The sequence below is a fragment of the Aulonocara stuartgranti genome (assembly GCF_965226115.1).
Source record: "Aulonocara stuartgranti genome assembly, chromosome: 12".
In the NCBI taxonomy this organism is placed as follows: Eukaryota; Metazoa; Chordata; class Actinopteri; order Cichliformes; family Cichlidae; genus Aulonocara; species Aulonocara stuartgranti.
In genome coordinates this window covers 23,694,247-23,716,345 of record NC_138948.1, presented here as the reverse complement: position 1 = coordinate 23,716,345, position 22,099 = coordinate 23,694,247, and the positions used below count along the sequence as shown (strand labels likewise).

General features: G+C 41.1%; 5 protein-coding genes across 13 annotated transcripts in view; 3 read left to right on the top strand and 2 right to left on the bottom strand.

The window, feature by feature from the left end:
• The window catches only part of rtkna (rhotekin a), a 52,057-nt gene extending 50,906 nt beyond the window's left edge, over positions 1 to 1,151 (top strand). For all 5 annotated transcript variants that reach the window (XM_082554016.1, XM_082554015.1, XM_082554017.1 and 2 more), the window contains exon 11: positions 216 to 1,151. In XM_082554016.1, coding sequence (XP_082410142.1) covers positions 216 to 928 — 713 coding nt within the window. In that variant the 3' untranslated portion in view covers positions 929 to 1,151. The remainder of the gene's footprint in view (positions 1 to 215) is intronic.
• Positions 1,152 to 3,047: 1,896 nt separating this feature from the next.
• Positions 3,048 to 6,450, bottom strand: mblac2 (metallo-beta-lactamase domain containing 2). Its single transcript, XM_082554038.1, has 3 exons — positions 5,848 to 6,450; positions 4,054 to 4,268; positions 3,048 to 3,784 (listed from the first exon to the last, which is right to left on the bottom strand). The coding sequence occupies exons 1-3, from the start codon at positions 6,287 to 6,289 to the stop codon at positions 3,611 to 3,613; spliced, it is 831 nt and encodes a 276-aa protein (XP_082410164.1). The 5' UTR covers positions 6,290 to 6,450; the 3' UTR covers positions 3,048 to 3,610.
• A 70-nt stretch (positions 6,451 to 6,520) lies between these two features.
• polr3g (polymerase (RNA) III (DNA directed) polypeptide G) lies at positions 6,521 to 10,353 on the top strand. 2 transcript variants are annotated; one of them, XM_082554040.1, is made up of 8 exons: positions 6,521 to 6,702; positions 7,004 to 7,135; positions 7,812 to 7,941; positions 9,542 to 9,607; positions 9,686 to 9,745; positions 9,835 to 9,896; positions 9,977 to 10,096; positions 10,191 to 10,353. In XM_082554040.1, the coding sequence occupies exons 2-8, from the start codon at positions 7,025 to 7,027 to the stop codon at positions 10,278 to 10,280; spliced, it is 639 nt and encodes a 212-aa protein (XP_082410166.1). In that variant the 5' UTR covers positions 6,521 to 6,702; positions 7,004 to 7,024; the 3' UTR covers positions 10,281 to 10,353. The 2 variants fall into 2 exon arrangements, with proteins under 2 accessions (XP_082410166.1, XP_082410165.1); XM_082554039.1 differs by having other exon boundaries at positions 6,522 to 6,813.
• Positions 10,354 to 10,456: 103 nt separating this feature from the next.
• On the bottom strand, positions 10,457 to 13,811 carry lysmd3 (LysM, putative peptidoglycan-binding, domain containing 3). Of its 2 annotated transcripts, none has more exons than XM_082554034.1 (3): positions 13,659 to 13,811; positions 12,518 to 12,840; positions 10,457 to 12,012 (listed from the first exon to the last, which is right to left on the bottom strand). In XM_082554034.1, exons 2-3 carry the CDS (start codon positions 12,782 to 12,784, stop codon positions 11,320 to 11,322), a joined length of 960 nt encoding a protein of 319 aa, XP_082410160.1. In that variant the 5' UTR covers positions 12,785 to 12,840; positions 13,659 to 13,811; the 3' UTR covers positions 10,457 to 11,319. The 2 variants fall into 2 exon arrangements, with proteins under 2 accessions (XP_082410160.1, XP_082410159.1); XM_082554033.1 differs by having other exon boundaries at positions 12,518 to 12,793.
• A 2,094-nt stretch (positions 13,812 to 15,905) lies between these two features.
• adgrv1 (adhesion G protein-coupled receptor V1) overlaps positions 15,906 to 22,099 on the top strand; it is a 129,627-nt gene continuing 123,433 nt past the window's right edge. For all 3 annotated transcript variants that reach the window (XM_082553996.1, XM_082553997.1, XM_082553995.1), the window contains exon 1: positions 15,906 to 16,324. The gene's annotated coding sequence lies outside the window, so the exon portion shown is untranslated. The remainder of the gene's footprint in view (positions 16,325 to 22,099) is intronic.

The window sequence follows — 22,099 nt, the reverse complement described above, 5'->3', positions numbered from 1 at the left end:
TGCAGTATTGTAATCTGCATGAATTGGAAAGATGTCATGAATACACTCAAAATGTTAAAAATATCCTACAGTAATTGCTATCTTTAGCACTTGTTCTAAAGAAAAAACCCTGCAATTTAGATTTAATCCCAGGAAAAACTGATCAGTCTGTAAAACTGGTCTCAGGTTTACTCCATGGCGGCATACTAATAAGATTTGCCGCTTTTCTCTTGCAGTTATTGAGTCATCTGATGACCTCAGCAGCAACGTGTCAGACATCCTGGCTCGGAGAATGCAGGAGCTGGAGCTCCGTAGCCAGCTAGGCACCTCTCCCACCTGGATGTCTGCGTTTGAGGAGAGCAATGCCAGATGTACTGGCCGCTCTCGTCACTGTACTCGCATGTCTGGCCACAGCCCCTGCACCCCTCATCGACTGCCTCGGAGTCCTGTGAGTCCTCACCGCTGCCCACAGCTCGGCCTGCTGTCTTCAGACGCAAGTCTGACCTCAGATAGCGACAGCCACTGTAGCACCAGTCCCTGCTCTCACCACCACGGCTGGCCTGAACCTACTTCCAGCTACTCTCTTTTGTCATCTTCCCCCTCGCGTCTGAGGCCACGCACTCTTTCTTTGGATGCTAAGCTCAGCACCCTTCGAGGGAGAGGGTACGGAGGTGGAGGGACCTTCCAGTGTTCCTGCCAGCCGCCTCCCTCGTCCCTGCTTGCTCCTCTCCCCATCTCCAGTCGCTCCCCCCGGTCAAAGCACAGCACACAAACCACGCTATCCTGCTCCAGCTCCACCTCAAGCAACAGCTCCAGCAACAGTGAGGGCAGCCACAGCCCAGAGTCATCAGAGGGAGGCCCCTTCTCTAGGCCCTCCCCAGCTCGACGCAGCCTAAGAAACCTCAGGGCCAGACTTGATCCTCGCAACTGGCTCCAGAGTCAGGTGTAAACTTCATTTCTGACAGTGTTTTTTTTGGGGGTTTTTTCTTGCCTAAAGGCAACAGTGCTTATTAAACCATGGTTTAATTAGCTTAACACACGTGAACCAAACTCAGGCAATCTGCGATGCCACATGCACAGCCCTGAGAAGGATGCCTCCAGCCTGCCTCTTGGTGGAGGACGAGCCATGGAAGACCCTTCTTGGGCGAACTGGAATGTCTTCTAACACAAAAGACATGTGACAATCACTGCAGGAGTCTCTGACATTTGCTTGGTTGCCACAGTGTTTCAAAACAGTCCAAAAGTATTTGGGAGGTACTCTGCTTGCTTTGAGAATTGATGGTAATGCTGCTTGGAAGAAGTTGATGCTAACAGATAAGGGCATGCTCAAATTCATGCCACACTAGGTCTACTTTCTGTCTTTGAAAATCTGATTTTGAAACTGGAAAAAATAAAAACAAAGTAAAAAAAAAAACACACATTTTGAGTGGCCAGTGATCCTGGCCACTCAAACATGTCTGTTAATGCACTAGTCGTATTTTGACTGGATGTTTCCTGTTATGTTCAAAAAGTTTGCAGTGTTTGCAGTATAGAAGCCAGTTAGCATGAGGTAATATGAACACACCAGTCAAGATTTTTCCAATATTAGAGACTGCTATGTGTAGAGGTAAGGGTTATTTGTCGCCTGTACTGTGATACTTGTTTCAGTCTACTTATTATTCATGCTATTTGTGGGGTCTCCCAGAACGACTATGCACCATTTTTGTTTTCATGCATGTTTTGACTTGCAGTTAAAATATTTCTTCGTCAGATCATTTCAAATGATTCTGCAAGTGCTCATACTTACTGTACTAGTTACGACTGTGATCTCTTCAGGGTAAAAAATCTGTGCTCTCCTCTTATCTGCACACTATTGACAGGCTGCCATCAGACTAAGTAATAGATTTGTAATAGATAGTATTACATCACACAGTAATAGATCACACAGTGCAACTCCTAAGCAAACTGATTTTAACCAAAGCTCAATTATTATTGAAAACCCAAGCCATACTAATCTGCAGCATTGTTTGTTTTCAGTTTCCAATCCTGCCGTCCAGCGATTTATTATCACGCAACAAAGAAAGAAAACTGATTTAATCTTGGCGAAATTCTAAAAAAACATTCTAAAAAAAAAGTGTGCTTACATGAACTCTAGTCAGTCACCTTTTTAATGATTTCTTAACACTGCCGCCAACTTCTTGTTACATTTTTGCTAGTTAGACAGTCAGTGCAGTTTCTTCTTCTTACAGAAAACCTTATAGGAGGGTTGGTGTTGTCAGTGCAGGAAATCTTTGCCTCTTTTTTTCCCCGTTTCCGTGTTTATTGTGGACTCTGGAAGCCGTTGCCCTCTTGGGGACTCAGAACTCGAATCATTTTTACTAAGATCTGTCGTACGCTGAACGACAGCATTTGTTACTGTAAATTAATTTTTATAAGTTAACAAATAAACCTCCTGTATTTGGGTTTTTTTTTTGTTACATTACTGAATTTGTTATAAATGCAGCTGTGTTGATATTTGATGATCATAATATTAGATAACGTGCAGATCTTTTAACTGTCACAGATAACATTGAATGTTATAACCTTGGCGGAGTTTCCCGTGTTGGCAGGCTTCGTGTTCTGCATGTATGCCATCCTCGGAGGTGAACTGAAAACGAGAGATGTGGAAATCTCGTGTTTAAATAATATAACATTAAATAAATGTTTTATGAATTAAAAATTGTCTTTTCTTATGTATCCAAATTAACATGTTCTGTGTATATTTTTATGGTGAAATTCTTTAGTAATGCACTGAACTTAAAAATAAAATCTGATATTTCTGTTAGAAGGTTAAATCACGCTACTTTTCTTAATTTTGTACACTAAAAGCCCCCCAAATTAAACCCTTTCCATGCATTGAGAGAGGTTTCCATCAGATCAGAAAATGACTTTAAGTTCTCTATCCTTTGAACATGTGTTGGATCATATTCCATCCACTTCTGTTCTGCCCCTTTTTCCCCTCTCTTGCAACAAATCCCATTTGAGTTCCCCCTGGAGAAGCAAATCCACTTAGAAGCCGCCGCAATCTGTGCTGCAAAAGACTCAAAAAGTAGGTAGAACAGAGACTTTTATTGTCTATGTTTCGATAGCAAAGCCGCAGATTAGTCAATAGTACAAAGCACAATTACAAACATCGGAGGTAGTCGACACTGAGTCTTCACTGAGCATTGTAATATGCATAGAGAACACTATGGCCATAATGACTTTGTTTCAAATGTCTCAGAGGAAAACCCAAAGCGCCCTGTTCTGTTTGTAGTGCAGAGTTGTGCTATTGTTGTGCTATTGTAACTTCACGTATGCTTAAAGTATAAAAATCAAACACTGAATTATATTAACACCGACATATACATATTCATCAGCATATAAGACCAGTAAATATTTTTATAATAGGCTTCATATGGTGCTGATTATTCACTTCTGTAACCCAGTAGGGACATTTCACACAAAGTTTGGCAATTACTTGATTTTCAGCTGGATTACATAAGTAAATGGACAGCATTACGTTAAGTTGCAGATAAAACAGAGGTAACCCCGCCCCCAGTCTTCCATGTCCTCCATACTAAAACATCTCTCTTTGTGCACTTGCTTCCTGCAGCTCAATGACCCACTCTCATTAGCAGGCACACCGTGGGTTGCACACCCGCAGAGCCACCCCAGCCAGACTCCTCCAGGCAAACGTGGAGAACTTTGCAGGGCATGTTTCAGCCCTGCTGATGTACGTGGAGGCAAGCCGATGGAGCCGCTTCGCACCGAATGCGTTGTAGTGCCCTGGGAGGACTTGGTCGACCTGTTAAATCAATTTTAAAGCCAATAAACATGTATTTTATTTAACAAATAATGTTTAGTACATGTTAAATTATATTGTTTTAAGTATTAGCACAGAAAACACAGCTTGTATATGTAGGCTAATAGATACTGGTATGCCAAATTTCAGACATTTTCATTATAAATCTATGAAATGTTGATATACGGTGCTTTGGGATAAATACCCCTGGAAAAAAAGTGGAACTGTGTACTGAAATTGTGAGGCTGCTCTCTAGTGGGCCTTAGAGTTACCTGTTCGCTGTCCACCAGCCCAACCAGGCGCTCACAGCTGCTTATGTAGTCACTGACATGGCTGTAGGGCAGCCAGTCAATCATTGCGCCGTCATACACAACGTCCCCACTGAAAAGCAACTTATTGTCCCGGTCATGAAGGCAAATGCTTCCCCGAGAGTGTCCGGGCATGTGAAGCACAGTCAGCTGTCTATCACCAAGATTGATGACATCACCTAAGCAGGAGAAAGAGAGGTTGAGAAGGCATTAGGTTTTGATAATTATTCACACATACAAACATGGCATGAACCGTAATCACCGGCGACTATGCATTTAAAATCTTAGACTGTCATGTCACACAGATTCTGTGACATTCAGTATATCATCGATTTGGTCGAGGCCAGTTATGAGTTGCACTGGCAAAAAGGGTGAAGTTGATACATCAGGGAATGAGATATACCAGCTGCACTGCAGTAGTGGCTCTGACACAGCAGAACAAGTTACTCTACAATACTGCATTTTGCATCAAACCCCAATGGATATAGTGGTTCAGCAAATACATTATTTATGATATAAGCTTTGTGTATTATTATGTGTGCTATTCTGGTGAATGTGTGCTTTACATAAAGACTCCAGTGACCAGTGCTTTCAAACAATGTATCCACTTTCACATTTATCAAGTAGGTTGATTCAGCTCGCCACCTGCTGATCTCTGACCCACTAATAATAATAATAATTTTTAATAATAATTTTTTAATTTTTAATTCTACAACTGTTTATAACTTGCATAGTTCACATTTCTGTATAGCTGTATATCTTATATTTCTGTATAGTTTTTCATATTTATATCCTGTTCATAGCCTGTACATAGCTTGTACTCACTACAACCTGTACATACTTATAGTTATAGAATATTCACAACATACTTCATACCGTGTACATTATAACATACCATAATAGACCCATTTCTGTAATATACTTACATATCTATATTATTGCTAATATATATTTGTAATAGATCTATATCATGGCTAAAGCACTTCTGGATGGATGCAAACTGCATTTCGTTGCCTTGTACCTGTAAGTTGTGCAATGACAATAAAGTTGAATTCTATTCTACTATAAAAAAAATTGTTTAAGAAAAGAGAAGACTGTGTGGTTGTTACTCCGTGCAGAGGGATGCTTTCATTAAGTGTGACACCAGTCTCTGTATGCTCTTCTTCTTTCTTGGAAGCAAGAGAATACATCAAAGCCATCACACTGGCTTAAAATAGAACAGCTCTGCAGATATAGAGAATGAGCATATAGTTGCTACCAATAGAATTTTTTTGGTTGTTTTTTTTTTTTTAAAGCATCCACTTCTAATAGGGAGAAATTGTCTGTACCTGCATTCCTTGGATAGAATATCCTGTTTTATGTAATGGGATAATTGCACCTGTGTAATCACCAGTCCTGGCCTCATGTTGCTGCATTGAACTGGTTCCTCTAGCCTACTTTGTAACTGTAAAAATTACTGGCAGACCGCCCCCCTTGTCCCATCCCCACTACCTCCATTACATATGTAATACGTTTCGATGTGTGAGCTAGCAAGTCATTGTTGGTCTTCTGCCAAATCGCTGTGCAGAATCTGAGGCTGGAAACGACTCTGTAGAGCGTACTGTGCTCACACTAGGCCTGGTGCATCCATCAAGCCCATTACTGTATCGATTATGGTCCTTGTCACTAAGTGAATGCTTTTAGACCACGCTGGTATTTGATCACAGATCCATCCCTCTAGCCTAAATCAAATCTACAAGGGCTGTATCTCCTACCTACCCTCCTGCAGTATGTGTGTGGGCTGCACAGCCTTGACTTTGTAGTGCCTTGCCCTCCATCCCGGGCTGGGAGCCTCGGCTATCTCCCTGTCGCTGAGCCAAGTGACCGTCTCGAAGTTGTCTCCGTTGGCCAGGGCATCGACCTCCGCGCTGTGGACGCCCACCTGTTGGAACTGATGCAGACCACCGGAGTGGTCGAAGTGGGCGTGGGTGGCGATGGCAAGCAACGGGTTCTTCCTCTGCGGGTCTTTTCCCAGCAGGCCTTTGGCGTCGATGTATTCAGGTAAGCTCCTTAAGCCCAGACCCGTGTCTATCACCACGTCCTGGTGTGTGCCGCGCAGCAACCAGATGTTGGCTCGGTTCTCCGACTGGTAGAATCGCTCCTGGATCCAGAAGATTCCGTCTCCGAGCGATTTGTGAGCGTACCAGTCGACTGCAGACATCCCAGTTCATTCGCTTGTCGAAGTAGGGTTCAGTATGGTGTCGTACTGTCAGGTGATTTATTGGGGGGAGAGGTGTAACTAGCCTACCAGCTACAGATGATATGTTTTCATTGAGGTTAATGCGATGGTGGCCGCAGACACACCCTTGTAGGAGGACACTAAGCTCACTGGGCAAACCGATAAACGACGGCAGCTTAACGTGGGTTGCAATTGGCTATACGCAAACCACGCCTCCTCTGTCGTCACGCAGAGGAGGAGCGAGTTAAAGCCACATTTACTCATGCTGACAGTGGCGTATGGCGTGTGCAGGTTTCCAAAGCCGGTGCTAGCTAAGCAGTATCTTCATTAGGTTCAGCTGAAATGTATGTGATTTTTAAGAAGTTGCCGAGGGACAGATAAAACCGGCCAGAGAGGTACATTAAAAAACTGAAACATGCGGATCCAGTAAGAGCTAAATATCGCTGTCCAGCTCTGAAGTAGACTGTGCTTTTTTACATTAGGCGCAGTATACTAACAGGCTTCTAGTAAGTATTTCAACATACTATACACGCAGAGTGCGTCTCTGATGCTGACTAAAGCTTCATTGCTGGCAGAGTCACGCTAAAGGCGATGGAAGCTGTAGTACGTTAACTTTCATCAACACGTGTTGACTGGAGATATGTGGACGTGTGTGTGTGTGTGTGTGTGTGTGTGTGTGTGTGTGTGTGTGTGCAGGAACAGAGGAGACCTGCAGCCATGGCAGGCAAGGGTCGTGGAGTGGGTGCTTTTACCTTCAATATTGACGCTCTGGGCATCGGCAGGGGCAACATGCCAGAAGCCAGGGTGGGGCCCAGTCCTCTGTTTCCAGTAAGTACCGAACACAGTCTTTTACACACACACACAAGCAGTATGTCAGATTGCATTTCAATATAACAAATTCACCTCTAATGCTCAAAAGGGTTGAGGTCAAACTTTACTGGAGTGACTTTAGGAGAGACCTTTTTGAGAGAGGTAGGTGAAATTTGCATGGAATTTGAATAGCAGACTATATACAGTGGACGTTTACTTATAATAAGTTAAGGTTTATTCTTTGTAATGAAATTTACAAAACATTTTACTGCATTTGTATTTAAATGAAGGCAGATGAAAGTATATTCATCGTGCTCATGGCCAACATGTGTTTAAGAGTTATGACCCAATGAGTGTCTCTCACAGTGTTCACAAATAAGCACAAAGGGGGTAAAGGGCAATAATGTATGTGCTTATGTAAAATTCATGGCCAGGTTTTCATTGGCCGTGTGTATTCCCCAAGAATATGGCAGATATTTACATTCCTCTTGGATTCTGCCAGGATGCTTTATGGGGATTTTTTTCTTTTAAACACAGTTTGGACTATGCTATGCTTACAATGTAGTATATTTTGACTATTCATACTGAAAAAGTTGAACACCTTTACATGGCAGTCTGAATTTCAGTTAGATTTGAAATTTATTTGCACTTGAACATCATTAATATCGGCATTACATCATCCGTACTTCTCCAGAACACTGATTTTAAACCAGTTCCACTGAAAGCTGGTGAGGATGAGGACTACATGCTGGCCTTAAAACAAGAGATGAGGGGAACAATGCAACGGCTGCCACACAACATCAAACCTCAGTCCAATAAAGCAGGTGAGGAGAGCGGTGCATTAGAAGCCTGACATCAGCTGAAATGACGCTGTAAGACAGTTGTCTGCTGTTGGGGAAGATAATGCAGCTTTTAGGAACAAAGACTTTCAGTTAAGGTCATATCTGGGAAAGGGAGAGATGCAGATTAATGACAGAATATTGAGTTACAGATGTCTCATCTTGCGAAACCACAGATTTCTTTTGTCTGGATTACTGGCTTTTTAGAACTCTCCTGTTCCACAGTTAGCTAAATGTAACCATGTAAAGAAGTCAGTGTATTTTATAGGGGGAAGGGGGGGATTGCTTATTCAGCAGGGGGTCTGTGGTGAACATGACTATAGGGAAATTATCTATGAAAAGGAGGTGCACCCAGTTCTTCTGTGCAGAAGCAAATATACACACATCATGACCGATAAACAGAGAAGCAGCTGCTTCATATCTACAGCCTCTTCAGCAAGACTCTCATCCCACGGTTGGGCACTACTTCCACTGTCTTAGATAGCTGTTAGACATTGTACTCCATCCCAAACCTGCAGTAAAAAGAGAGCTGGTTGATGGGCTGTAGAGCAGAACAGATATTAAACGTCTTTTAGCTTGATGAGACCAAGGCCTATTAACTTCTCATCAGTGATCATCATTGAAAACAACTAGTCTGTCTTTGACAGGAAAAAAAGAAGGATTTGTTTGACAGGGCTCATTGTATTGACGCACAATGGGAGAGTTGAAGGAACTCTGTGAAGATCCAAGAAGGAGAATTGATAATTTACATAATTTGGGGAAAGTCTATTTGAGCTATTTTTAAACAATATCAGATTCCAAGTTTTCCATTTTCTGGAAGAAGATCCGAACTGTTACCCTCAGATAAGAGAAAATTGGTTAGGATGTTCACAACAACCCAAGAACAACCGGGTCACAAGTCTACCGTGAAATTGAAATTACTCAAAGACCAGCCGAGTTTTAGTTCTTTTGCCGACCACAAAAGAATACCCTGCTCCAAAATCAACAACTGAAATTTGCAGCTGCCTACATGGCCAAATTCTCGTCTGTAAAAAATCAACAACTTCAAATTCACCTTAAATCCACAGCTAGACGGTTGAAATTTTGGACACAACTGGGTGTTCAAACAGGATAGTGTTCCCAAATGCACATCAACATTGGGTTTTGGATTGGATAAAGCAAGACCAACATTAAGATTCTGGCTTTCCCAAAACCACAGCCTCAACGTTATTGAAAATTTGTGGACTATGCTTAAAAGTCGGGTCCGTCTGGGTGGGCGCCATTTAGTGTTATCAATCCTTTCATCCTTCAAGGACTGCCAAAATTAATCCAAGCTTGTGTAACAAATTCTTTGGGGGTTTTTTTGTTTTGTTGTTAGAGGCATTAATGGTGCATGCTGTACAGTCCTTCCACTCTATAAAAATAAGAGTTCAAAGAAATCATTAAAGCCCCGAATTACCATCACATTCATGCCATTGACTGTATGCAAACTACTGACCATGACAATGTGGGGTGAGGATCACGAGTAACACTGCAGTTTGTGTTGACGCACAATAGAGTAAGTGTTTTTAAGAGTATGACCTTTCTTTTGTTTACATGAAAACAGAAGTGGAGAGATACACCGAGAGATACCTGAAGCAAAGCCAGATTGATGACAATGAATGGACTCCAGGTACGTATGTAACACATCATCATGGGGTTAGGTGGAACACAAAAAAAGAGGACGATGATAACATTTTTATTTTTTTAGACTGGAACCTTTTTCCAAAAGAACTGATGCCCAGAAGAAAACGACCTCGAGCTAAAACGGGTACATTAAACACAATATGTATGAAATGACATTTCTTTTTACTTTCTTTGTTACTATAAGAATAAAGACCCAATGTTTAACTCCAACAGGCACAAAGAAAAGTGCGAAGATATCACGCAAGGACGCAGAGAACATTCTGACCAAATTAGATGTAAGCTTCATTTAAATTTACTGTCAGTTCTCTCTCCACATCTTTGGTGTTTCTCGTGAGTAATTTGATATTAATGTCAGGAACTGGCAAACAAAGATGACCCTGAAAAATCAGATGAGGAGACTGAAAAGAAGCCAGGAAATAAGGATGAAGAAGAGGAAATTGAAGAGGAAGAATACGAAGAGGAGGATATTGAAGAGGTGCAAATTTCAAGATGTACTGAAAAATGTGTTACACATAATGATCAATATGTGCAAACTAGATCTGACATTGCTTTTTATTTGTCCCGTGTAGGAAAACGACTACATAGAAAGCTACTTCGACAACGGTGAAGATTTCGCCGCGGACAGTGACGATAATATGGATGCCGAAGCAACATACTGAGCGTCTCTCAAGCAAGGAAGTGCTGAAGTTAAACATAATGTGACTGCTTCTTTTGGTTAAATATTGCACGAGTTGGGAAAGCTGTTCAGTAGAGTGGAGCGAATTCTTTTCTAATCAAGCTTTCGTTAAAGACTAATGTAAATAAGAAATACTGAAATATTTGCACATGGCAATAATTTATTCAAAATAGATTTATTTTTCATCCTCTAGTCAGGTTTCACAGGTTGAAAGGCACATACTGTTAAGAACACACAATGCTCTGTCATAGAATATCAACTGAACAGTGATAAAATAAAAGGGCTACATAACAAGTCTAAAAATTGTACATAATTACAAATGCGTTATTGTGGGAATATTGTGCATTTTCCTCACCATGCTCTTATTTATATTTTTGATTCTTAATTGGGGAAAAAAAAACCCCAGTTCTTTCAAGCAGGATGGAAATTCAAGAAAAATTCATTTTAACTCCAACTGAGGATCAATACTGGTAGTGTACGTAAAAACTGATGTTCAGTCTTCAAATAAATTAATTTTAATTACACACACAGTGGCAGCAATCCTAACTTTTCCAACAAGTACCATTGGAAAGTGCAATGTAACTAACATGGCAAAAGTTACAGCTCAAACATCTTTTATACAAATCCACAAACTCCCTGGGCAGCATTTGTGTGTAACCGGCTAAAAATTCTCCAGCACAGCTGACTGCAAAGACACCATCTCGAGTTTACAGGAGACACTCAGACCAACTATGAAATACAGTCACTTTTAAAAAGGTTGAAGCAGCACAGCATTGGTCTATCAAACCAGATGTAAATCTTGCAAAGAGTTGGACCCACATTCAGTCTGTCAACTGTATGCAAATGGAGAGACGCAAGTTATGATTGTGGCCACAACTTAATCTTTCAATCCTCCAAAGTTATTGTCTCCTGTATAGTTCAGCCAGATGGATTAGAGTGATGTTTTAAAAGTTATCTGTAAATGGGAACATCAGGATAGTTCTATTAGTTCTCTGAGTTAGCGACACATTTTAGGTGCTATGCTATGTTTTCTCATTTTCTCTATCTCCACCGTCTCCTGCTTTGTCCGCAACCCGTCCCTGCTGAGTTCCATTAACTGCAAGCCTATGTTGAGCATCTCCAGGAATGTCTTGACTCCCGATCGAACCGTTGCCTTGTTGAGACTCATGAGAGAAGCCTTTCTGAGTTTGTGTAGGCATACCATGATGGCTAACGTCAGCTTTCACAAGAACTTCATAGTACAACAGATAAAAGATGGGTGTGACGATGCCGACAAAAAGCATGATTGCCACAGCAGTCCACCATCCCATGCCCCAGTCTGCCCCATAATAAGGATCCTTCCTCTGTACTGGTTTATATCCAGCTTCTCCTAGTAATGGCTGCTGCTGCGTTAAAGAGGACACAACCTCACTGAGGCCGCTCCGAGATGGTCCTGTGGATTTCACCAGCCGCTCAATGTCCTTGTCCTTCTCCATCAGGAATCCTTCCACGCTGTCAGTGGAAGAACAGGAGTCCATGGAGGATTCAGAAGGGAGAGAAGTAATGTGCGAGACCTGAGGCGGGTGTCTAGTGCCTGTGGGCGAGGCAGATTTGAGAGTAGCAGCGTTATGAGTCTCAGTGAGGACACTAAAGCGCCTCACAGGAATCTTAACTGAACGCAGGGCAAAAAAGTCCTGCTCTGTCAAAAGGTTGTTCGCACGCTTGATGTCCGCCACCTGGGATTCACAGGGGGAAAAAAATTATAAGTAATTAATAAGCCACTTACAATTTGCTGTCTGTTAAACCTGTACTTGAACTCTTTACATGCATATATAAAAAAACACTGATTATAATAAACTTTCCACAGATGTTTGTCAATCTCACATATCTTTTCTAAAAAAGTGCTGCTTTACATATAATAAGAAATCATTTTGAAACATTGTAGTTTTCACTACAATGTTTCAATCTGAAGGTGTTAGGTTGCTTCCAATTCTTTGTTTAGCAAGCAGTTTCAATTTCAGAAATTAATAACCACTATCATCATAAAATAAAGTGAGCAACAGCAGCTTACCTACCTACAACTCACCTGCTTTCCTAGACATATAAAGCAACAAAGCATGTTTCTGTACGTTTCCCACATAAAGAGAAAAGTGCAGGTGTACAAAAACAAACAAATGAGGATTTTAGTCCATGCTGCAAAGGAGAGGTAAGACAAACACACAAATCTAAGTAAACACATACTGAGCAATGGTACTGTAGGGCGATGCTGTTCAGAGTGTCTCCCTCCTGGATATCTCTGGTCAAATAGATAATGTCATCCATTCTCTCTTTAGAGGTGCTCCTCCGGAGTCTCTCTCTGCCACGAGGCCGAAGCTCATAGCTTTCCCCATCCTCTTCTGACATATCATTTTCTGAGCTGTTGTTTCCGAACAGATAGGCATGCCCGCCATTGGCAGGCTGCACCATGGTGGCTGACTGGAATCCATAGTGCTGGCTTCTGCTGGACATTTTTCTTCACTGTTTTAGGCAGAAGGAAACAATGGCTCAGAGCACAGGCTGATAGACTGAATCAAGAAAAAAAAACTTATTAGAGTGTGCATCTTAAAATCTATGGGCTATCCAACTTACTTAACATGTGCTACTGTAGTTCAACAGAATAGGCATTAACATTTTGGCTGTATATACAGAAAACACATCAATCCTGCTATGATCTGACAGATAAGACTGATTACACTGAATGTTTTAGTCTCAACCTATACCACTATGATCATGCTATATGATCAGGCTAGTCAGCTCTCAAAAAGGCTCAGTCAGATCAGATAAAGGTCCACCATATCACAATTGTGAAATAACTGCAAGGCAATACTATGTTATCAGTTTAAACAAGAAGCCGTCTATTTTTGAAGCAATGTAAGGCCAGACAACGAGTGCTATGTAAGCAGCATCTAGTGCTGAATGGTTTAAACAACGGGCACACCAGCAATCATCTTCTTATTCAAGTACGCAAGCATGCGATTAACTAACCAAGCTCGTAAAGTGATATGGTGGCTAAAATTTAAGGTTAGCAACTATTTAGCTACGTTGTTGTCTACGAACAGCACAGTGCTGCTACACTCTCGCTTTTCTCGTAAAACAACGGTGAGGTGTGGGACGATTATATTTCAGAAATAACTGCGTAAGTTAAGAAACACTTTCTTTAAGCCATTAAACAACTGTCTTAAACAGACTTTCCAGATCCTCTCCAACAAGAAGCGACCCATCTCCACGGGCTAGGCTAGTGCTAACTGGAGTCCACATTTATTATATCGCCACCGCTAATGAGCTTTGTGTCCCGTTGATCAGCAGTTGATTAAAATGTCTTTAGGAAATCGTTTACAACTACCTTTGCCTGATAAAGTGAATCCCGATCCCTCAATTGTTCTTTCTACTGTCCATACTTCCACTGGATTCTCCTTGGTCTCTCCCTGTAGTCTGTTTGTTACGTGCCTGCTAACCGCTATTGAACTGCTACCGCTCACGCCACGTCAACACAATATTTACGTAATGACGCTACCACACGCGACCGCAGCTCAACCTTTATTTTTTTACCGCGAGGTGGCGCCCAACGTCAAGTAAAACTGCGTGTACGTGTCGGGAGTGAGAACGGGTTTCTCTTGGCTGGCCTGGAAACGCCTTGGTGTTCATATTCATATTAATATTCTTATTCTTCTATGACAAAAAAGTACAAGTGTTCGTCACTTCTGCAATTCTGTGCAACATAATTCGGGCCTCGCTTCCTCTTGAGTGGAAGCTGGAAATTTGTTTCATAGAAATGATAGAGTTGTTTTATTTTCTCAGTTTACACCCATGTTCATATTCGCGGTAGCTGCGAGGTTAAACTAATGGCTTTGTTTATAAAAGTACAACAGTGTACTGTTGGCTGTGAACACCGAGCCTTTATGGGGGCTAAACCCTGCCAAACGTGTCTGTAAACAGCTAGATTAACCTTAAGCCAGATAGATTCCGTTTTGTCTTAACCTCTGTCACTATGAACAGGATATAGTTAATATAGTTTACTCTAATTAAATACAGAGTAAACTGTATTATTTATATTCTGAATTACGTGTCCGTTGGTTACCACTACTGACCCTGGGATATACAGTATAGCTAAAAAATAGTCTAAGAGACTATGCATAAAGAAAAAGAAAAAAATTGCACAATTCTAATAAGTCTGAAAGTCAATATTTGGTATGACCACATTTCTTCAACATAGCCTGGACTCTCTTAGACAAGCTTTCTTGTAATTTCTTAAAGTAGGCTCCAGGAATAGTTATCTAAGATTCTTGAAAGACATTCAAAGCTCTTCTTTGGATGTTTTCTGTGTTTTTTCTGTTCCGGGTGTGAGTTTACTGCATGGGAAGTGTGTTTGGTATCATCGTCACACTAAAAAAATAAAGCCGGTGCCAGAAACACTCTTTCCGCACTCTTTCTGTGTTTCATGGTGCCTCAAATTCTGACAGCAGTTCATAACTCCATAAACTTTGCCAAGTTCCCCAACACCATGTGGCTTAAATGCAGCTCAAAAATAATGACAGAGCCTCCACTGTGTTTTACAGATGGCTGGACTCTGTACATACTGAAAATGATTTGAACCAAAAATCCGAACCAAAATGTTTGGAGTAATCACTCCGCAAGACCTGTTGCCACTGATTTTCAGTCTCGTTCTTGTGTAATTTGGCATACCTCAGCTTTTTCTCCTTGTTTTCCTTCCTCATGACTTCTTGACAGCCACCTTTTCCACAGACCATTTCTGATGAGGCTTTAGTAAACAGAAGATGGATCAATCTACGGGCCAGATCCATCTCGAATATCCTATGTGACGTCTTTGCTGGATTTATTTGTCTATTTCTAAAGGATATGATTTTCAGATACTGTTCATCTGCTGTAGATAATTTTTTTAGCCTTGCCACTTGTTCATTTTCCTCAAATATTGGCTAAAGATAGAATTTGATGTATTTATTTTTATCCGTTACGTGTAAAGACAACACTGCTTCCTCATTTGAGTTAGTTGCCTGTTTTAACCTTGAATGATTCATAAATCAGTATTAAATGGCTTATCAAATATACTTCCTAGAACATGGACAATGTACAAGGACTGGGCTGAAAATGGGTGGAAAAGCAGCCAATGCCCAGAGAAAAACTTTAGAAAAGCTGAAGAACTATTGCTCAAGAGTACTTAAAGTAATTAGTAATGTATAGCAATGAATGAATGGTTTCTATTATCATTACACATAGCGCAATGAAATTTGGTTTGGTTTGCTACTGAGAAAATAAATAAATGAACTAAATAAAAATACCTAAGTTAACCAGAATAAAGCGCATAAATTAAAAAAAAAACGAGGTGTAGCTCAAGACTTTTGCACAGTACTGTATATATTATTGTATAAAATTGTGTGAACTGGGACCAGCTGTAAATGAAATTCCTCAGGTGCTAATTTGCAAAGTTTGTGGAGAGTATAAGTGGCAGACGACAGCGAAGAGGAGAGCGGCTCTCCATGCCTGCTCAGCTCACAAGGTGGAGCTGTCGGCCAGCACAGCGTGCGCACGGTAGTGTGCGCCCTTCAGAGACAAATGGGATTAAAACATCTTGTCTCATTAGCAGCGACCGGGAGACGAGCTCGAGTCTCGGAGTAGCTGTAAAGTAAGCTTTCTGCTCGGACAGCAGGCCGTGTTTGTACAGTAACAACAGCTACAGCTGCCACATGGCCGCAGGAGCCCGGAGTTGTGTGTAGAGAGGAGCAGGTTTCACAGAGCCGTGTCCGTCTCGGCTATTTCAGCCAGCTCCAGTCCCGTTACATGACAGACGCGCTTCTACCCACGTTGTTCACGGAGAGCTAAAAGCTGCCGAGTGGAAGGTTCGGTGTCAGATAACACGAAACGATGCAGTTACCGGCTGCTGTTTGAGAAGACGTGGAGCCGAAGATCTTCGGAGCGCACACTGATGTTATCCACAGAAATAAACATTATAGAGCACAATATTTTGGACTGAGAGGTCAAGCACGGTGTCAGGTAAGTTAACACGATTCGTGTTGTGTGCTTTTACTGAGATTTTTCTGTCTGTCAGTGTGATTTGTGAGTTATGAACGAGGATGAGTGGCGACCAGCAAAACTTTACAAGATTCATTTCACAAAGAGCTGAAGATGCGTCCGATGTGGTTTCGTGACACTCTTGTATTACAGTCTGTCAGGACAATGCAGCCGTCTTGGATTTATTTCTCAGTAAGCCAGTGAGAAATGACTGGTTCCTCCAGCCGCTAGAGTCAGCGGTGGATTAATAGTGGGAAGGATAAAGGAAACAAATGAGTAGCGATACCCCTCATCAATTATGCCAGACAGCTCAAGCAGACGCATTGTGTAAGACTATAAGAAAACGATTAAAAGTGGTTGGCCGCTGCTAATTTCTTTTTGCCCTGTGCCAAAAATACCCCTCGGTGCAGCTAATAAAATTGAAAAGCTTAAATATTGATTCAGCGCAATCAGTAGATGAATGGCCGAGTAGCCCATTGAGGACGGAGACAAACGCTTCCATGGTTACATCCAGGATCTCCAGTGTGATTACTCCGCTTTGTGTGGGTTTTCGCTCTCCCACTGAAATAAAACAACAACTGCCACACATGGTGAGCCGGGGGACCTTCTCATAGACTGACTAATCTATAGGCTTACTCGGGCCATAAGTAATCTTGGCATACTTTGAGTTGCGCACATGTGCTGCTACTGTTAAAGAAACGAGCGGCGCCTTTAGCCCCATTGTGATACTGCTTCTTTTTTGGGGGTTATTTTACGCAGATGGCTCCATAATTTACACCATTTCGTGGGGTGGGGTTTGCAGACCTTAAATAATTGAACATCTCCTCCTGATCTCTAATTGATTTGACATGATGTCATCTTCGTGCGTCCTTTGCAAATCTCTTTTGTTGCCTCCTCTGTGGTGTGGCCAGCAGAGTTAAATCCTTTTTTCTCACTGGGGAGGAAGGGTGGGGAGCTGTTTCTGTATCCATTCAGCGTCTACACCTGCTCTCCATCAGCTGTTTCTTCTGTGAATCTTTGTAGAAATTAGTAAAATGATTTAATCAATTTTTTCCCTCTTTTTTACAAAAAAGCAGAAGTTGACAGGGGGTTCACAGTTGTATTGTTTTTAACCTCCTCTCTCCATTCTCATCATTAGAAAGTCATATGTCAGAGTGAGTTTGTTTTTGCAGATTGGGGTTCTCTAAGATCCTCACTTGCTCAGAGGTCAGGTCCTTTGTTTGTCGGTGTTTATGTCATTGCCTGGCAGGGGTCAGCCCCCATTCGCCTGTGCAAGGGGCTGAATGTGATTCACTGGGCGGAAACTGTTTTACTGCTCGCCTCTCTTTCCTTCTGTCTCACCTCCCTAATGGCTGCACGGTACAAAGGGGGGCAGTGCCATAAACAGACTATTCATTCATGAAAGGTGTTGGACGGTTGCACGATGCAGAAAGGATGAGACCGATATTTTGTGGGGATGAGAGGTACTCTCGTTTTAGTGTGTGGGGATAGAGCGAAAGAGTGGATGAAGGCACCATGCAACAGGCTACCCCCACCCCCACACACCCCCCATTGAATCACTTGCTTCACAAGATATGTGAAGCACATCTTTTATCTATCTCTCTTTGATTGAATGAAATTTGTGGAGTTTAATTAGAACAATGCATGACGTGAAGGCTACTATCTGTGAACAGATGCCTGTGATCTTTTTGTTTGCTTTTATAAGCAGACGGTATAAAAAAAAGTTATTTTGTTTTCATCCACAGTTTTGTGCTTTACTAAACCATCTTTTTGCATGGTAAAAACACAGGATAGTAAAGAAATGTGTAAAGAAAAAGAGTGGATTCAGTCAGTATAAGTTAAAACTATTGTTTTATGGTCAGGTTGTCATTTCATCACCTTGAAAGGGCACCGACTTTGAAATGATCACGTCTTTGAGGCAGATTCTTATTCTTCACATTGAACTTGGCGTTATGCAAGGATCTGGTGTGAAACATGAAAACAAATTCCTAAAACAGTTGTTAGAATAAATGTTTTTGGGTCAATTTAAAGCTAAAATGCGAAAGGTTTCTCCATACCTTTAGTATGGAAAATATCCAAAAGACATGCAGCTCAATTTAACAATGTTTCCACTAACAATCAAAGACATGACTTTTTGGATTTAAGCTTTTTCTGTTTTGTGTATAGTGACTGGATTACAGTAATGAATAGGGACAATTTCTGACCCTTTGGGGTGAATGTCCTCAAGCAGGAGTTTTTTCAAATTGAACTCTTTCAGTTTTTGATATTATTCCAGTGTCTTTCATATCGATTACACAACAGCTGACACTGTGTTGGGAAGATCGTTTTAATAGGATTTTCATCTCCCTTAGGAGACATTGAAAAGGTACAGAGAACATAAAATGCAGGACAGTATTTGATTAAAAAAAGTAAATAAAGTAATCTGTACCGTTCATATTTGATGTTGAGATCTTGTTGTATGTCCTTTTGTCTAATTAACATTCAGCATGCTCCTTCTGGCTCCTCAGCAACAAGTGAGACTGGAGCTATGCTAACTTCAAATGTCGCCCTGCTTTTTATCTGAACGTTGATCATTATGTCTAATACTTCATTGCCTGGTCTGGTGAAGCAAGCTTAAGATTTTCTAAACTGACGAATTCGAGCCATGAATAATTGTCTTGAAATGTTCTCTCTCTGTTTTACTGTTTTGTACTTTGTTTTTAAAAAGTAATTTGACAGTTGGTGCTTACACACGGGAAACAGGATCATGGTTTAGTAGCTGTTGTCTTTGGAGCAAAGACACAGGAAAGCGGTGGCCTTTCAGTGATGTCCAGCAATCCTGAGGTCTCTTTAGCGGGCCTAACCAACCACATATTGTTCCCAGTGAGAGGATTCTAGTACGGTCACTGCCGTGAGCTCTCAGCTGTGACCTCTACATCACATTTCACAACCACAAGCTCATTACATACACACAGACACATACACACACACACACACACTTGTACTTTTAGAGTTATTGTTATAGTGTCTTCTCTAGGAGCGAAAAGGAGACCTTGTACTTGTTCATCTGTTGACCATCTCCATTCCAGGACTAAACTTGAACCTGACCTTTTTGGTGGTAAATCAGATAGATTTCAGAGCCTTTACTACCTGCTGTTCTAACTCTGATGCATGACCAGTTCTTCTAAAATGTTACAGAATTATCAATACAAAATATCAGTTTCGTTTTGTAGTATTTACACTACATTCAATTTTAGCTACATTTCTGTCCTTGCAAGTTCAAGCTGGTCTGTTTCTTTTTATCTAGCAAACAGCATGGAAAATCTGTGCACAGCAAAATTTCCTCAGATATCAAAACATAGGGAAAAGTACAAGAACATTCTGGAAGGCTGTGTCCTTTGTTTCACATTAGCTTGGCTAGACTTTGTACAAGTTAAATGGCGTTTTAAAGAGTACTGAAAACATTTTCTTTTCACCAGTCATCGAATAATGTGTTATTCCAAAGCTCCACAGATTTATTTGATGATTACATCTTTGGTTGTTCATTATTGATTCCATTCTTTTAAACATGAAGACCCCACCTGGATCCCTTTGTCTGGCGATAAATCCACACATGTTAAAATCCACGTGGAGCCATGTGGAAAGCATCCTGTGGTGCCCTCCGCCCGTGGTGCAAGTCACAGCCTCACATTTGGCTGGAAGGACATCATAGATATCTAACCTTATACTGTTTCTTTTTTGTAACCATCATTTCTCCTTTCTAATGACTTTACTTGTGTTACGTGTGTCTGAGTCTGAAAGAGCGTGAAAAATAATGAGCTTCAGAAAAGCAGTGTCCTGTCCATATAAAACAAACCGATCGAAGTAGGTCACCAATGTTTTACATCTACAACTCCTGGAAAAACGTTTGGCATCACCGCTCTTAAGTTTTTTACTTTGAAGCACATACACAGACCACAGATATGATATAAAAACTACTTTTGTTTGATTGCTGAAGATTCTGGCTTCGTGAAATTCATGTAGAACAGGTCAGTTGTTTTTAAGATCAATGACATTTTTTCCAGATCAATCTGACAAAGAAATTATGCAAAATAATGTTGGCTGTTCCCAGTCACCCGTGTCTAAAATGTCTAAAAAGTATGGGAACATTATAAAAGGAAAATATACTAGTAGATGGAAGATGTCACAGCATCAGGAGAGAAAACTCAAAGCAATACTGTATGTCTTGAAAATGCACAAGTAAACTGATGAAAAGCAAATGGGGAGAAACATGTTTGTTTGTCATATACCTGAAATGGGCTGAATGAAATGGGATTTACATACAGAAAAGTGAAACTAAAACCAGCATTACCACCTAAACAGAAGAAAACAAGGTTACAGCGGGCTACAGGGAAGTGATCAAAGACTGCGTTTGATTGGTTTGGTTGAAGGCGATGTTTAGTTATGAATTACAGGTCTGCACTGGCCAAGGAGATTATGCTGGGACTTTAGTCTGGTGTCATTCCAGTGAAACATAACAATGACTGCCTGAGGAAAATAAGCAGACTTGTGTGTGAAATAAAAGACTAAGAGAGATACACATGCACACATTTTGGACACTTGTCTCATTCTGTCAATAGAAAACAGATTTGGTACATGGCACGCCGTGCTAGCTTGATACACAGTGTTGCTTTTCATTAATGAAGTACCTTTTTTTTTTTTTTTTTGAATGAACATCCTTCAAGTGTGGTGATTCCATAGTTTTTTTTCTTTATTTATCCACTAACCCCCTAGTTTCTGTGTAAGACCCATCATTTTACATTTCATTTGCGCAAACTTTCCTTCTTTGTTTATCTCTCACTGCTCTCATTGCGCCGCTGTTCATCAAGTCAGAGGAATTCCTCGTATGTTTGTGTGGTTGATCCAAGCGTGCCCGAGAATGTGGTGGGTGTGTTTCTTTACGTAAAAAAATGTGCACATCCACTTTCTCTCATTGTCTGGGTATATGTTTAAAAAAAGGTTTTAAAAAAGCCAGAAAATTGTCATGTTTTGTTGTATGGACACTGGACAGGACCCACAAACATGAACACGTGCACCGTCTCAAATTCACTATTACATAATACGTTGGTTGTTTTGAATCACAACAAAGTTGATTAACAGCTTCATTTGAGCCATGATCACCATTTATTTTTACTGGTTTTGGTATTTTTCTCTAATAAATGAAATTTCTTGACCCGAGTCGTTCAGGAATTTGCTTCAGCCTCACCGTCTGGCCCTTAGTTTTCAAGAGGCTACAACAGCCTGAAAAAGGGGCTGTCCCACACCTACTGTAGTAAGGACGTGTATAGTGTGTGTGTCCTTATTTAAAAGTGATAGAGGAGAGCTGGGAGAATAGAAGGGAGTCTGAATGGGAAGATTTGGATTCTGCAGGAGAGGAGGCTAGCATGCCAAAAAGTGGGAGAAACAAAAGAAATAGAGAACTGTGGCAATGTCAGAAATGCACATAGAACACAAAAAGGAGCATGAGTGAACAAAAGCCTTGCTCCTTAAAATTGTGTGCTGGTCAGTGAATCGTAAAGTCCCGCTTCTTCTCCAATGAAAATACGCCCCCGTTCTGGGTTGCCTCTCTGTTTTGTGAACTCTTTTGAAATGCAATTAGCATTTCATCCAGGCCCAACCGGTTACATGCAAGGAAGTAATACCCTTTCTAATTTGGCCCTTTGGTCTGTGAAGCTATGGAGAGCGCAACCTTGTTTAATCCTCTGAAAGTGTTTTTCTGTCTGCCTCCAGCACTGTCTG

Excerpts from the sequence above, each read along its gene's own strand:
- mblac2 (XM_082554038.1), bottom strand. The coding sequence starts at position 6,289 with ATGTCTGCAGTCGACTGGTACGCTCACAAATCGCTCGGAGACGGAATC. Across the intron at positions 4,269-5,847 it reads CACACACATACTGCAGGAGG|GTGATGTCATCAATCTTGGT; the intron begins GTAGGTAGGAGA and ends TCTCCTGCTTAG. Across the intron at positions 3,785-4,053 it reads GGCTGGTGGACAGCGAACAG|GTCGACCAAGTCCTCCCAGG; the intron begins GTAACTCTAAGG and ends TTGATTTAACAG.
- polr3g (XM_082554040.1), top strand. The coding sequence starts at position 7,025 with ATGGCAGGCAAGGGTCGTGGAGTGGGTGCTTTTACCTTCAATATTGAC. Across the intron at positions 7,942-9,541 it reads ACCTCAGTCCAATAAAGCAG|AAGTGGAGAGATACACCGAG; the intron begins GTGAGGAGAGCG and ends ACATGAAAACAG. Across the intron at positions 9,608-9,685 it reads TGACAATGAATGGACTCCAG|ACTGGAACCTTTTTCCAAAA; the intron begins GTACGTATGTAA and ends TTATTTTTTTAG.
- lysmd3 (XM_082554034.1), bottom strand. The coding sequence starts at position 12,784 with ATGTCCAGCAGAAGCCAGCACTATGGATTCCAGTCAGCCACCATGGTG. Across the intron at positions 12,013-12,517 it reads CCCTACAGTACCATTGCTCA|GTGGCGGACATCAAGCGTGC; the intron begins GTATGTGTTTAC and ends TGTGAATCCCAG.